At 29.9% G+C, this 16,066-nt stretch overlaps 1 protein-coding gene across 2 annotated transcripts in view; it reads left to right on the top strand.

The window, feature by feature from the left end:
• The window catches only part of LOC118446898 (uncharacterized), a 59,869-nt gene extending 45,558 nt beyond the window's left edge, over positions 1-14,311 (top strand). The window contains exons 4-6 of one of the 2 annotated variants that reach the window (XM_085656067.1): positions 10,866-11,019; positions 11,080-11,212; positions 12,708-14,310. In XM_085656067.1, the coding sequence (XP_085512193.1) occupies positions 10,866-11,019; positions 11,080-11,212; positions 12,708-12,837 (417 nt within the window). In that variant the 3' untranslated portion in view covers positions 12,838-14,310. Of the gene's footprint in view, positions 1-10,865; positions 11,213-12,707 lie in introns of both variants that reach the window. The other variant, XM_035878082.2, reaches the window with a different exon arrangement.
• The last annotated feature ends 1,755 nt before the right edge of the window (positions 14,312-16,066 follow it).

Genomic DNA, 16,066 nt, shown 5'->3' with positions numbered 1-16,066 from the left:
AGTTGTACTTGAATCTCTTTTTCCTCCTCTTGTAGTCTATTAGCATCTGTTATTTCTCACAGTTTCCAAGTTAGAAAAAATCAATATTGATTAGCTATCTACCGATTGGTCTTGGTGAAATAGTATGAGTACGGAGATATAACAGGGCCAATAAACTTTGCTTCTCCGTCCATGGCATGGGTGACCCACTTCTCTTTTTTTAGTCCTTAGGAAAACAAGGATAAGGATTGCGTATAGTGTGGACCCGAAAACTCCAAGTTGCAATGTTTGTGTTGACTTATTTCTTACGAATCTGGTAACGTTAAAGTTACCCAAATCTGCCTGGAGTATTTACCGATAAGATAACAACAACCAACGAAAGGATTGCAATTCTCAATGATTACAATGAAATCGAAATAAACAATTGATTTTTCATTCTTGTTGTCAAAGATTTGTTATCAGAGACAATCCTAACTTTGCTTGGTCAAATTCACTTGAAATGAATATCTTGCTTGCGGTCATACAATAGCGGCAGTAGCACCAGTAGTAACTGATTTCTAGTCGGATACTATTTAGAGATACAGAGAGAGAGAGAGAGAGAGAGAGAGAGAGAGAATATGTGTGTGTGTAAGTGTATGTGTGTGTAAGTGTGTGTGTGTGTAAGGGTCAATGGCCAAGCAATGTAACGCTCGACCGGTTCTTGCAAGCTCTTAGCAAATAAATTGATACAATTTACGAACTTGGAATATCAAGATTATAAATTGAAATAAAGTCAATTTGAAATGAGATTTTCGCATTAAAATATTAATTTTGACGTAAGAAATAAAATCGACATAATTACACCTTTGAAATACATATATATGCAATATGGATACGCATACGATCAGTACGTATTAGTTCATTTCAAACGAATAGATTTCAGGAGTTCAGTGACCTGATTATACCGGATCAGATCTTGTTATAAATTCGAAAAGGAATTGAATCATTGAAGAAGTGGTTCACAGTGTGATTGTAACAAAGAAAAGATAAAGAAGATCAGTGAAGTGAAAAGGTCAGAGAGGAATAAAAAAAAGAAGCAGATTCAGTGCAGGACTTTTTCCGAAGCGAGAAATCCTTTCTCTAATTCGCTTGGCTATTCCATTTGGTCACGTATAGCTTCCCGGCGCCGAATCTAACATAAATTCTATGATCATGTCACGTCAACTTTCAAAAAGATATCTTGCGTATTTCGAAGAAAAAGAATAGAGAGTATTATCAGACAGGAGATCTCTGTCCATGTCATTCTTTATTTTCATTCTATTCGTCTACATTTTTCGATCGCAGACCGAAGGAAAAATAACGCAATATTACTTTATCAGTCGGTTACGTTAGACGATATTGTAACATCCCTGATCCAGTTCCCAATGAAATTGATAAAAAAATTATTATTTTTATTTAATGCTCTGGAATAAATGATTATTCGAGTAATCCTTCCTGAAGTTCTCTGAAAATCCATTTTTACAAGTTCTTTCTTTGCCAGAAAACTTTTCTAGGCGGACAAACATGTGTATATTTGTTCGTCTTTGGAACAATAATAATAGAAGCAATGAGAGAAAATAAGTTTGAAAATGAAAGAAGAGTTTGGATATCGTTTCAAATGAATGAAGCGTTCATTTTCATTGGCAAATTGAAACAACGTCGTAAGAACTCCTTGCATTGGAGATTGTACAATTGAAATTTCAATTTATAGACGTAATTGTAAAGAGAATTATAAATCTAGAATCCATAAGGAAGTTAATAGATAATTTTTCATGCGTATTCTATACACGTAATATTGAACGCGAATTTTTAAATTTGATATTCTTTCTTCGATCATTGATTAAATTTTTCATTAAGTTAATTTCTAATGGATACTTGATATCGATGCTTAATATGTATTAAAAAAGATCCTTTTGTGACTCGGCTTAATGTCTTAAACGACATGTATTTTCAATTAAAAACACTCTACGCACGATGACTTATCAACTTACTCTTCTAACGTTCCACTCGTATTTATTTTATACACATATACGAAACGTCACGTGAGAAAGGGTCCGTTTACGCAAAGAAAATTGATACAAATGTTGTGTCGACGACTTCAATGTCAAGTTAACGACTTCAATGTTAAATTTCTCTAGACCTTTACTAACAAAATGACTTTTAAGGTCGTAAATGTAATAAAATACTAAGAAAGGGGAGATACAAAGCGATCTTTTAAAACGCTTTGGTTACTATCACATAAGAAAATATTTTTTCTTATCGAGAGAAGATAAGAAAAGTAAAATCAAATATATGTTGAAAAAAAAGGGACATTCTACGAATTAAATCTTATTAATATGTAATTATTATTTTCATCTTAGAGTATAATCATCTTAAGTAATGATATAGTAATCACGACAAAAGGTGAAAATTGACAAGAATTATTTTAATCCAAACCTGGAATAATTTATTATCGTCAATAATTTGAAAGAAGTCTAAAGAAACGTTTCAAAGAGAAGTGGAACGTAATTGTATTGAAAAGCATTAATAATGATAGCTCGTAAACTTCACGTTAAACGTCGCTTCTTACAAAGGGAAATTAATTAACTAAAATGTTTTTAGCCGTCAATATGTTTGAAAGTCCGATTATTATCGAAGTGATATGAACCGATTTGGGATATATCAATTGGGAATAAAAAAGAAGGCTCGAAATTTTTGAGACATCCCAAATAACGAGCTCGATTCGAAATCTAGAAAATTACAATTCCCAGAAAGATAGAAATTCATGGATTATATCGGGAACGATCATACGCGAAATAAAAAAAGAAATGCAAAAGAGTATAGCTTATTGATAGAACATTATATCTGACGATATGTAGATATATATATTTATACATAAATATCTACATATATATATATAATTCTCGATTGGTTTTCTCATTATTTATTGCACACTCGACTTAACGCGAATTTAGTTAAAACGTTAATTTCCACCTCGTCAACTCCATGTTTAAATTCCATGATTAAATAATCGCGGTGATTTCTCACTAATTTTACAAATTTATCGCATTGGCAATACAGTGCGACAAATGAATTAGATTTATCGGTTATCGATGGAAAAGAGAAAAAGAGACAGACAGATAGAGGGGAATAAAGGAAAATAAAAAAGAAAAGAAATAACGTAAAATAGGTTTTTCGAAGAACGAAATTTTTGGAACGTAGTTAAAAACTTGAAAGTATATCTGTCAAAATTGATCGCCTGTTTAATTTATTCTTCTTTTTTCCGAAGATTTTATTTTAAAATACATAACATACGATAGGCTCTATCGTCTGTCGATTGAATGAAAATCGTTTAATTGATATTATTATTTCATTCGAAATATCTATTTATTTATATATTCGTGTTGTTCTTTTTTCGATTAATTCGTTCTTTGTATATTATGTTAGATATCTCTAAGATATCCTATCATAGGATTAAGAAAATGTTCGTGCGTATCTATGAGTGTTGAAGAAATGATAGTCTAAGCGTAATCCTAGAAGTAGTGAGCGATAAAAATGAGTGTCTATGTACGTGCGAAGATTAGACGACGTCTAGCCGCACTTTGTCTGAATGCGCTTTGTTTGGACGTAGTTTGTAGGCCCACGTTCTAAAAGTTATACTTGGATGAAAAAAACGATAATAAGCCAGGGAAAAAAAGATATGATTACCGATGCAAAAGACTAGACGAGAGTATAAGAGAACAGAGCAAAGCAGAATTTTTGAGTTTTTATCGAGCATCGAGTGTCGACCGAATATACAAACGAAAGGAAATTCGTATATCTCGAAAGACAATAGAGAATTTATTTATTTATCTGTATTTTATAAAGTCTTTGTTATTTTGCTTTAAAATTGTTGCTTAAAAAATTGCCAAATACTAAACACCACTTACATTATTTCGACGAACCATACAATTTTAATATTTTTCGTCGAAAAACGGTCTAATAAAGGATTTTACGAATTTCATAAATTGATTCTCAAACGATCAGCTTGATAATTCAATGCAATTGATTCCGCAATTTCATGCAGTAAATTTCTCAAAGGCTAAGCAATTGATTTTCTCTGATCGTTTCTAAAAGCTTTATACGCTTTGTCCCTTAAAAGTGTTCCATTTATTTCTTCTTTTATCATTTCTTTGAGCAATTTTAAAGCAAAATAATGCAAGAAAAAGCAAAAAGAAATTTTCACCATTAAATACGAATAACGATAAGCATAGAGTTAAACGTTTATTATTATATTATCGATTAAACGAAAATTCGAATATAAAAAGAAAATCATTTGAATGAATCATAACATTATTATGTATAATAAAGATTTTTTACTTTCTTATGAATGTTTTAAAATGTTTTATAAACGTTTCATTATTTTATTATCGCTACAAGAATTAACTTTTTCAAAATATTCTTCTCGTAATAAAAATATACTTAAAATTTAACAAACATCCTTGCTTTCTCATCAAACATAATCTATTCTTGTTTCTCTCGATCAATTATCGAATATTATTATTTGTTGCTCCGTTGTTTTTGATAATCAATGCCCTATTATATTTTGAAATAGATACGTGAAATATCCAGAAACGAAATCAGATTGTCGTCTGGAAAAGTTAAAATGACTCAAAGTCGTTAAAACGATCCGGTTGATGCATTTTAAGAGGATTCGGATGAAGTGTTGCTTTAGATGCGAATATCTGGAAAAGTCGCGAAGTTTCGTATCCTTACTACCACATCAACGACTGTTTCCATTCATGAGTCGACGGATACGGTTGCCTAATTTGAATAACCGTAACCCCGCTGCTTTAATATTTTCCTATGATATCGCCTATATGCAAGCTACAGACATTCACTTCACGCTCTGGAATTTTCCATTTGAATATCTGACGATATGGAGACGCATTTTCTCTCTCTTTCTCTCTCTCTCTCTCTCTCTCTATATATATATATATATATATATATATATATATATATGTATATATATGTATGTGTACGTATGTAGGTATCTTTCTCTCTTTCTTTTTCCTCTAGGTCTTTCCTGTTTCTCACAAAAGATATCTTTTTATTTCCTTTTCCTTGTTGCTTTTCGACCAACGCTCTTATTGCCGATGAAAATATGAATGGACAAATAAACGAACATGTCTAGATTTTGAGAGAAGATTTCGATACGACTATGCGAAATGGTCTTTTATTGAATACCTCTCGAATATTTATTCATTTCAAAGAAACGAGAAAGATGTATGTGTTCGAGAGAAAGAGAGAAACTTCTGAGAGAATCTTTTTTGGATCTATCTTGATATCGATACATTGAAATAATATTTTTAAATATTTACAAAATATAGGGAACTATTCTATAGAAAATATAATATATACATAGAAAGAAATAGTCAAGTTTATTGAACACAATTTGGTGAAATTATTCTATTCGAATACACGAACCTCGATCATCTAGAATTAATGTAGAGACAGTTTCACAATCGATAATTCAATCACCTGATTCAAATTCGCTTCGCATATTGGATTCATATCGCTTATTCGCTTCATTATATGAAAGTGATGATCCGTCATCCGATCTATCGTCGTGCAACGATAAACAAAGTTATTAACTAAAAATCATTGAAAAGTTTATATTTTCGATCGGAAAAGGTATAATAAAAACGCATGTCTCTAAATTTAATAAAATGTTCGAAAAAATTATTTATATTAGTTTCTAAGACCCGTTTCATACGATGATCAATCACATTGATCGATCGGTATGGAATATAAGTATAAAGTCTGACAACATGCAATATTTTACATTTGGACGAAAAATCTATTTCAAGCTTCGCTTTTTAATGATAGATGCATAATTCGTTAGCATAATTACTAACGAAATAAAAAGTGATACCTATCTACAAGCAATTAGTTTTAATATATGCATGAATAATTACGAAAAATCTCAAAGCAAGTAATAAATAATTTAATTATATTAAATTGTGAAATTTTCAAATTGCAACGAAGAACTGTTTAAGATGCTCGATATCAAATTAATCATGATATTTTCTAATTCCATCACAACACATATCGAGTATTATTAATTATTTTGCCATGTTAATATTCGCTTTGAGAACGAAACCAAAAGTTATTTGGCAACTTTATTCAAGATCATATCAGCTTACTGATCGTTGCCAAATCTTCGTTAGAAATACACCTTTCTCGTCTTCGTATCATAAGAGTTTTAAATTGTAATTCAGCTCATTATATCAGATCGACGATACGATAATCCAATCACAATTTCAATAACCTAATATTCGCTAAAGAAAAAAATAAGAAAAGTGAAATGGATCGAAGCTTCTTGGAAAGATTATAGGCAAATGCGAATGAAAGGATACATGAAAAATGAAAAGAAGAGAAAAATCGAAGATCATAGCCAAGGCGTTCGGTTTTCGTTTTCTTTCTTTACCTTCTGCTTTTCATCGAAAGGAAACGGAAAGCCGGAAGTGGATGGTATTCGAAAGCATGACTATATATATATATATATTAACCAAAGCCTACGTCCCTTCTTTTTTCGTTTTTGTGTAGCCTCCTGAAAAAGTAAAAAAGAAAGAGAGAGAGAGAGAGAGAGAGAGAGAGAGAGAGAGAGAGAAAGAGAGAAGGAGAAAGAAGGAGAAAGACGAAGAAAACCAAGAATCTGGGATTATTATGATTCAATATTATTTCCTGTCAAGTATCGAAAAAGCCATACTATTTAATGATGCTTCTCTTAGATCGATTGAAAGGACTGTAAAACCCCTCCTAACATACCTTTTCTTCTTGTAAAAACACGTTTCGTAATATATCGAATGATCGAGCGATTACAATGGATTGTACGATGTGTATATTATATATTTCGGTAAAAGTGAATGAATTGAAAATATTCGTCGGACCTCGTATTTAATTATGCAAGTTATCTTGTTCTCAAAATAAGAGGTAATGCGTGACGCAAATAAATTTGTTCGAGAATCGTTTTAGAGATTATCGGTTTAGAGTTTCGAATATCCGAAACTTTAGGATATTTCAAAATGATCCGATTATGGAGAGATTATCAAACCTCGAAAAGTTTTTGAACTACCGTCCGATAATGCTCGACGTTTAGATCTTGCGAAGAATAAATCTCGTGAAAATATTTAAGTTTACAATAAATTTAAGCTAGGTTAGACGGAAAAAAGGTCGATAGACCCGAAAAGTTTACGCTCTGTGTAACTAATTCTAAAAGTCAACCACTTGGCTTTAAGATTAATTTGCACTTTAATGCAAATCGCTTTGCAATTTCACGGATTTAATAACTATCGTTCGTCGAGTGCACGCTACGCTTGAATTTGATCCTTTTATTTCAAGTAAACAAATGATAAATCGATAACAATAATCAACAAAGTGGAACTTTTTGCCGTCTATCAAATTTTTGAATGGATAAATTTATCTGATTTTGAGATACTGAATTCAGTCGAAAAATCAAATTCCCTCTATTAGATATACAATACAAATACAATAATATAATATAGCAAACATTGATATAAAAATATTGATATAAGCAAACATTGGGCATTTTAAATATAAATAAAATATAACACTCAAAACTCACTAAGATTTTTTTGATAACATAAAAAACTCTAACGCCAACAAAAGCAAAAGAATACATATTAATCCCATGAGGTTAATATTTACAAAATTTAATGTCAATTTTAAAACGGTAAAATTCTTATTTTGTACGATGCCTCATCACAAATGAATTTTTAGCGACACTCTATACTCTGTATTCTTATAGTTATCCAATAAGTCACTCATTATGAAACTATATTCTTTGTTATCTAAAAAATTCTTCTGTTACCTAAATAACTAATTTGAAATTTCTGAATTTATCATCAAAACTTAAATATTTCACAAGTTCTTGATTTTGTTACGATACAAAACAATATCTCGATTAGTATACTAATGTTTTGAATATAAAACAATATCTTGATTTGTATCCTAATAAATATACTTTCTTTTAGCTTTATTTCATTCAACCTGGGAAACATCATTGAAATGAGATCATTTGTTCAAATAATTAAAGATTTGATCTTCTTTATCAAGAGATTTTACAAAGTTATTCATCAAGCTTAATTTTATATGAAGCGGAAGCAAAATAATTTTACTCGATTCATTGAATGGAGTAAATTTCATTTCACATTTTTCTCTCCAGCAATGTATAATTTCCTTACGCATCACTGATTTTATTATACACATATACATACATACATACATATATATATATATGTATATATATATATATATATATATATATATATACATATTCACGGAAAAAAGATGGAGAACAGAAGATTTAAATGATCTAGAAAAAATCGAAAGTATCTTTAAAACCTTACGTAATACAGCATTTATGAGGACCGGCTTCGAATTCTACGATCAAAATAAGAATTGATGTATTACACACCCGATTCAAAATGGCTATTAATTAATATAATCGTCGAAACGTATCTACATACATACACATATATGTCTAACCATGAAAATCGAGTTCAATATATGTTAATTTTTTATTCACGTTGCTATTAAGTTAAAACAAGACTTTAAATTTAAATCCAGCCATATTTAATCTTCCTTTTCATCTCTTTTCAACTTATTCAGACGAATAAACGTGGAAAAATATCAAGCTCTTTCCTTAATTAACTATATAAAAAATTACTAATTAATTTACTCCATCACTTCGAGTTTGCCTAATTCGAACTATAACAAATTTAAACTCGATCTTTTGATCATTTCATTTCTTCCTCCAAAGGAAAAGAAAATATAACGAGGATCGAATATAATGGGCAAGAATAAAGAGAACTTCACGAACGAAATTCGAATTACAAAGAAAAAATAAAAGATATTCGCTCTACTTGACACGATTAGAAAAACTTACGTAACATCATTAAGTTAACCGTGAGTGCTACTTCATTATTGTTATCTATAGAAGGTTTGTTGTATAGACAATTAAAGGACTTCAAAAAAAGTTATTTATTTTAGTTGCTGAAGACTAAACGTATACGACATGTGGTGCATCGTTCACAACTAAAAGAGATTAGTTACATCGATAGAAGCATCAAGACTATGTAACCCCATAAAATAGCACTTTATTCTCCATGTTTAATAGTATGCTGCATATGTTTCAAAATTTGATTCGTCGGAAAATATAATATTATTCCAGAACGTTATAACATTTTTTAAATACTCTTGTGTTACTGAAACCTCTTTTTTTTAACTACGCTAATATAAGGTTTCTTCCTAGCAACTCTATTGACGTGTATCCTTCTCGATGAAGCAGTATAAATAAGTATAGAATGTATCTGTTCGTTATTATATTTTTGAATCTCTGTTGAAACTTCAACTGCTGTTATTAATTATTCGCAAAATTCTACGTTCTACCTGATTAGAAAATTTAATTAGTAAATTATAAAATATAAACTTTACATATATATATAAATGTATATTTATGTTGAATATTGCTCTAAATATTGTATAAAGTTTATTCAACAAAATTTATTGATTTACTATTATTTCTTTTATTATTTCCTTATTGTACGAATACTTTCGTTTATTACTATATGCAAATTGAATTGAAAAAGAGAAGGAGAACATCCATTGCTCTCAAGTTATTAATAATTGTTTAAAAAGAAACTTTTGTACGAGAAATTTTAAAAAGTCATAAAAGAAGGGAGGCAGATTGTTTGAATAAACGTTTTTACTTAGCTAAACTTCCATCGTAACGTCGACTTTCGCTATTAATTAAATATTTATCTATCAAATTTTCACGAAATATCGTAAAAAATTCGTGAGTATGTCGATAAGTATTGAACTTACTTGTTCTAAATGGAACACTAAAGATCAAGTATAAAGGTAGAAGTTCATGACATGTCTACAAGGAGGACACATGTAACATTTACTAATTACCAGAATGGCCGGTAATTCCTGTAGTTGCGGTTAACGTAAGTCGAAACCATTGCGGTTTCGTTCGACCAGACATTGCGATTTCCGGGGTTTCTCTCATAATAGTATTCTGGCAGATGTATTCCACCATTTGCGAAACAAAATTTTATTTGAAAGAGCGCTATAACAATCATTGCCAGTCGTTTAAATCACATAAGACCTTCCAAAAGCAAAAGAAAAAGCAGAGAGTTTATAAATTAATATCGTCTAATTATTTTTTTTTCGAATGTTCGTCGACCCTTCTTATTGACTTTACCGCAAGAAATAACTTATGATTAATTTAAGAAGTTATTATACATTCTGTGTAAATATAATACACAAAGTTTCTATTGGTGATCAGAATAATTATCCGTGTAGATCGAAAGGATGTTTCGCGTTTCTCAGTTTAGTGAAATAAACCACGAGAATTCTCTTGGTGATTTTGATCTTCTCGTAGAACGGAAATGAATCTCCGTCTTTCGTTAAATCAAGCGTAATACTACGAAATTACTTATGACGGAATCAGCTTAATTTCACTGTTCGCCTTTGCATTCACGTCGTGAAGCTAAACTTGCAAAATTTGTTAAATTCTCACGGAATGATATCCGACTGTTTCCTAAGACAAAAATAACTTATTCAATGTCGCAGAATAATTTGTTTAATGATTTAATTAAAAAGTAAATATATGAACGGTTAGAAGGGTGATATTATTCTCTCTAAAATACATTGGTATAAGTAATCAAAGATAACTCATATAACTTGTTATGTTAATCGAAGTGAAAGATCGAAAAATACGAATTTTCGAAAATCGAGATAATACAAACCCGATCAAATAATCTCTTTGTAGATTTTATTTATTTATGCAATTAACTGATGCAATTAATATTGATTCGTAGTCTGGTTTGCCACCTACGTACGAAGAATACTTATGTCACGAATACGAGATGATACCGCGCTCACATACACCTCCGCCGCCTTGGTCGGATTCAACGACGAATTCGTCATCGACAAGGCCATCCTCTTCAGTTATCCGAACACGTCGCGAGCTTGGTGAGTATTTTGCACAGCTGACGATGTCCCAGAACAACGAGTATGTTCCTCTTTATCAAGCTCAGCAGCATCAACAACAGCAACAACACTCTGGTACTGTCCATCGGGATATTGGTGGTTACCTCACGAATAAGCAAGTCTGCAGGGAACAGCAGATCAGAGCGCAACAACGAACACGACCGATGCCTCCCAGGTGAGAATTAAAGATATGAGATATAGAGATATGAGCTGTTAACCTACCGTGAATTTCAATTGTTCTCTCTCTCTCTCTCTCTCTCTCTCTCTCTCTCTCTCACACACACTTCATGAATTGATTTTTACATCAAATGAAATAGTTTAGATTATGAGTAGATGCCACGTTGCTATCACACTTCAAAGGATCGGATAGTCAAATTCAATATTTCAATTATAATCAGAGCAGAGTCTAACGATAAGAATATGAGAGTAAATTTTGTTAAAAGTTTTTAATTTTTAAAATTTACAAAAATTTATGCGAAATTCACTTGACGATCAACTCAAATGTTTATGCATCTTTCGAATTATCAATATTTTTGAAAATCGTCTGTTTTTCTCAAGATATGCGAACGATACACATATTCGTTATTTCACTTAAAAATGTATTGAGAAAAATTGGAAACAATGTTTCTCTCGATGTCAATTTACCTACTGTCTATATATTTTCGTGATCATCGTGAATATTTGAACTGAACATTTAACAAAAGTTTAACAAGCACGAGCATAACAGTTCAAAGCTCGTGGTACTTTTATCAATTTCAGCCATAGGGCTTTATCGAATATTACTCATCGACAAACTAGACAACCGTGTATGCCAGTTCAATGCGAATGCCTATTATTCTCATGCCATAAATAAACGGCGGACAACGACGTTTCGAAATTGAAATTCAAAATCTACTGTACACCTTATAGCAATTAAATTCATTCAACGGAGTTCCTCAGAAAATAGATGAATTCAATGATTACAGCAACTTCGCGTGCGAACGAATTATTTATTAATTAATCCTTACGAATTTCGCGCGTTGAAAAGTGTTAAGGATATTAACAAAAAAAAAAAAAAAGAAAATATTACTTTTTAGTAGACAAAATCGAAAAGATCTTTTCTTGAAAACTTTATAATGGAATATACCGAGGAAATATACATTTTTATATTTCTTCTTTCATAGAAAAAGTATTCTATATATTTTCTATACATACCAACATATACAGATATAATTCTATACGGTTATATACGTGAATATTTATATCTAGAAATATAGATGAAAGTATATTGAAAAAGAACGGATACATTGGTTTGCTATTCAACGTACGATGCAATTACGCAGTCTAGTTAATTTTATCATTTCTCGAACAACCGCAAAAATACTTTTGCGTTTTCATTTTCAAAGCAATCCTGACAATCCAAATAAAATAACTTGGATGAATTTTTGTTCTCCTGTTTCGTCTACATTGGAATCTCAATTGTTGTTTGATATGTGAAATATCTATGAACGATTAAACATATATAGTTTGGCTGTGTGTTTGCATGCATACGTATATATTAAATTTAAAAGAAACACATCTATATATATAGACATATCGCACTTCATAGTATCGATACGGCGACTAAAAATATATTTCAGTAGGTCAATTGATGTTGTATTCGCCTAATAAAAATCAATAAATAATTTCAGGTCGCAGAGCGAGAGTCGAGCGCAACAGCAAAGAATCGCAACGATGTACGAAGATGGTGCTTTTTGCATGGAAACAACGGCACTAACATCGATGTTCGAGCATGGAGTAGCTTTTTGTAGCCTAATGTAAGAGAAGACTTTCAAACGGAAACCTGTTACAAGACCAGAAGTCTCGAACGTAATTTTTACTCTTCGAGATGACGAAGATTCAAAGACATAAGTATAAAAAAAATTCATAATTGTTCTTATCATTGAGTTATATTAATGAATGTCTATCATTGATCTATCGATCGATCAATTACTTTCTAAAATCGCCTATAATGAAGAAAGAAAAAACAGAACAGTATTTTCATTCGGAATAACGTTCAATAATGTTAAACAGAAAGTCACTTATTTTTCTGAATTATTCGAGGATATAATGTATTTTGTTCTTTGATTTTCTAACTAGGTAACAATGATTGACATATAAAAAATATATTCGTACAACATATAGAAGATCCCAGACAAAAATGTCTATACATATTGTATATTATTAAGTATTTCAATACGAGTTATAAAAAAGTATTTATTGTGTATATGCATGCTCATATTTATATGTGTAGATTAGTTTTTAAATAAGTGTACATTATTTTTTATTAGTTTCGTCTATTACATTCCTAACATCAGGTTTCAACTCTAATATAAATCACCAATAAAAACGAGCGTTTTTATAAATGCGATGTAATAGATAGTAAAGCACGAAAAACGGTCTAGGAAGCTCTCAATATTCGCTCTATGCCACATCTTACAAATATATATATATATATATATATATATATATATATATATATATATATATATATATATACACGTATGTAAGAATGTGGCCCAATTTGTTCAAATCGATAAACATTATATTTTATGTACTTTAAACTTCTGTGACTACTTTAGTGTACTTTAAATAATAGGAATGATAAAAGTAATAACTTAAAAAAATCGATGTTGTTACCTAGTTACGTGCGTACATTTTATCGTAAAAATTTTTTATCATACATTCTTTATCGTACGCTGAAGGATTTATATCGTACAACACTATTTATTTCCTTTCCAAAATTTATTTGTTTATACTGCTTCTCTCTTATATGTTCTTTTTTTTTCTTTGTATAAAACTTTCGCAGATCGAAATCAAAACGTCGCAACAACAATTATCAATATTTATCTTGGTTCATTTTTCGAACCGATATTGAATAAACACGTTCGTATTCATTTTTAATACTTCAAATTAAAAAAAAAAAGAAAAGAAAATTAGTACTAATCTCTGAAATGATAATATTCTGTGTTCACTATAAAATAGAAACCTTTAGATTAAAAATGGTAGGCGACGACGTTTTACTGGTGTTCTAATAATCTTATTACTTTTTCACTTTTCCTTTTAATTCGTTTGTTCATGATCGTGGAAAGTCGGTGACGAGTAATATTTACGGAAAAAAGAGGAGAGAAAAAAATGAGAGAGATAGAAAAAATTTTCAGTTCGTCTACATTCCTTCTTATTATACACACACACACATATATATATATATATATTTATTTATTACGTTAATTATATTATACTATGCATATATATATATATATATATATATATATATAGCAATTCTGATTTCGCCCAACGAAAAAATCGATACGAGATAGCTGAGTTTTTGCTAAAATCTATTTAATAAACCGGGGAAGCTTTCAAATCGATTCCGGAATAAAAATCTGTAATCTTTTCATCATTAATGAGAATAGTCTCTAATCAGATTATAAAAAATAAATACTCGATAAGAATACGTATATGTGTGTGCAACGTATATCATAAGAATATAAGAAATAATAAACGTTCTATGAAATGAATAATATTAATGTGTAGCTTTATCGAATTGGCATATAAAAAACAGAAAGTAGCAATGTAAAAATCAATGTTGATGTTGTGTTATACGTAGAAATAGTGCATTTCACAATTATAGAATTCGTGAAAACAATTCGAGGAAGGAAATATGAAAGATAAAAGATTGTTGCCGTGTATATTGAATTATTTAATCGATTAGATACCGTTAAAGGTGCGAAAAAAAAGAATGTTGATATCTTGCAAGTTTAAAAATGATTAAAGAAATGTAAATTATTATAATGATCACGTACTATATATTCTTACGATCGATCATTTGTCATATAATGATCGTAAAAATAAAAAATAAAAAATAATAAAAATAATTATTATCTTACTTTCGTAGAATCTGATATCTATATGACTAATCAATTAGAAAATAATCGATCAAAGTTAAAATGAAAAATCTAAATTATTCATCACCCTACAATTTCACGACAGATATAAAATTTCTTTTTATCCCTGAATATATCTAGACCCGTGCAATGCCGATAATTCTTCAACGTTCTTAAAGACCATTAATTTTAATAAGTATAATAATTAGATATTATTATACTTATTATCATATCGTATGTACGTAAAACTAAGTAAAATTATTTTTCTGGTCCGATTTTTCGATTTGTCACACGCGTGACGTTCATTAAATTTGGCCTTCTTTCTTTTGCTTTTACGATATCGATGATGATACCTTAAAAATATATTCACAAAAATTAATAAATACGTATAAATCATTAGAAATATATAACAATGCTTCAAATATATTATCGAAAAGTATATCTACAGATAATACCATTTTGCGATTCGATTATTACGATTGATCGTGTCATGTCTAAACGCACACTAAGTATAACCGCTCTGTTTCATGAGACGATGTGCGTGAATTATTTTTAAAAGAGGCGAACTTGTTACTGAATATAAATACACGAATATTATAATTTTAATTATAATTATAATAAGAATAAGAAAAATAATAGTAATAGCATTAATAATAAGTATAATAATAGTAATAATAATAACAATAATAGTAATAATAGTAATAATAATACTAATAATAATAATCAAGAACTAGCACTAAAATATCAACTTGTAAAAACGCACACAAACTATCGTATTATAAATGCAAATCTGAACATATGCTTGAAAACGAAGAATACAAACCATACTGATACAAGACAATTCAAAAAAGCAGCAATTAACAGTATAATAATAAATAATATAGCGGGCATCACATTAATTAATAAAAAAAAAGATAAACTCTGCAAATGACGCAAATGACACATAAAAGTAACATTTAAGAAAAAAATGACAAAATACACACGGACGATCTTAGGGTTGAACAAAAGCAAACATCTAAAAAGTCATTATTGCTGTTGAAAACAACAGCAATAGTACGGGATTATAGTAAAGTGATGAGGAGAATTGCGAGATTAATAGAGCGATATTGTGCATGTTTGTAGTC

Source organism: Vespa mandarinia, chromosome 3 (assembly GCF_050613455.1).
Source record: "Vespa mandarinia isolate Hongniang chromosome 3, ASM5061345v1, whole genome shotgun sequence".
NCBI classification, from domain to species: Eukaryota; Metazoa; Arthropoda; class Insecta; order Hymenoptera; family Vespidae; genus Vespa; species Vespa mandarinia.
Note: the sequence above shows the minus strand (reverse complement) of the source record. Positions and strands in the feature narration are given on the sequence as shown.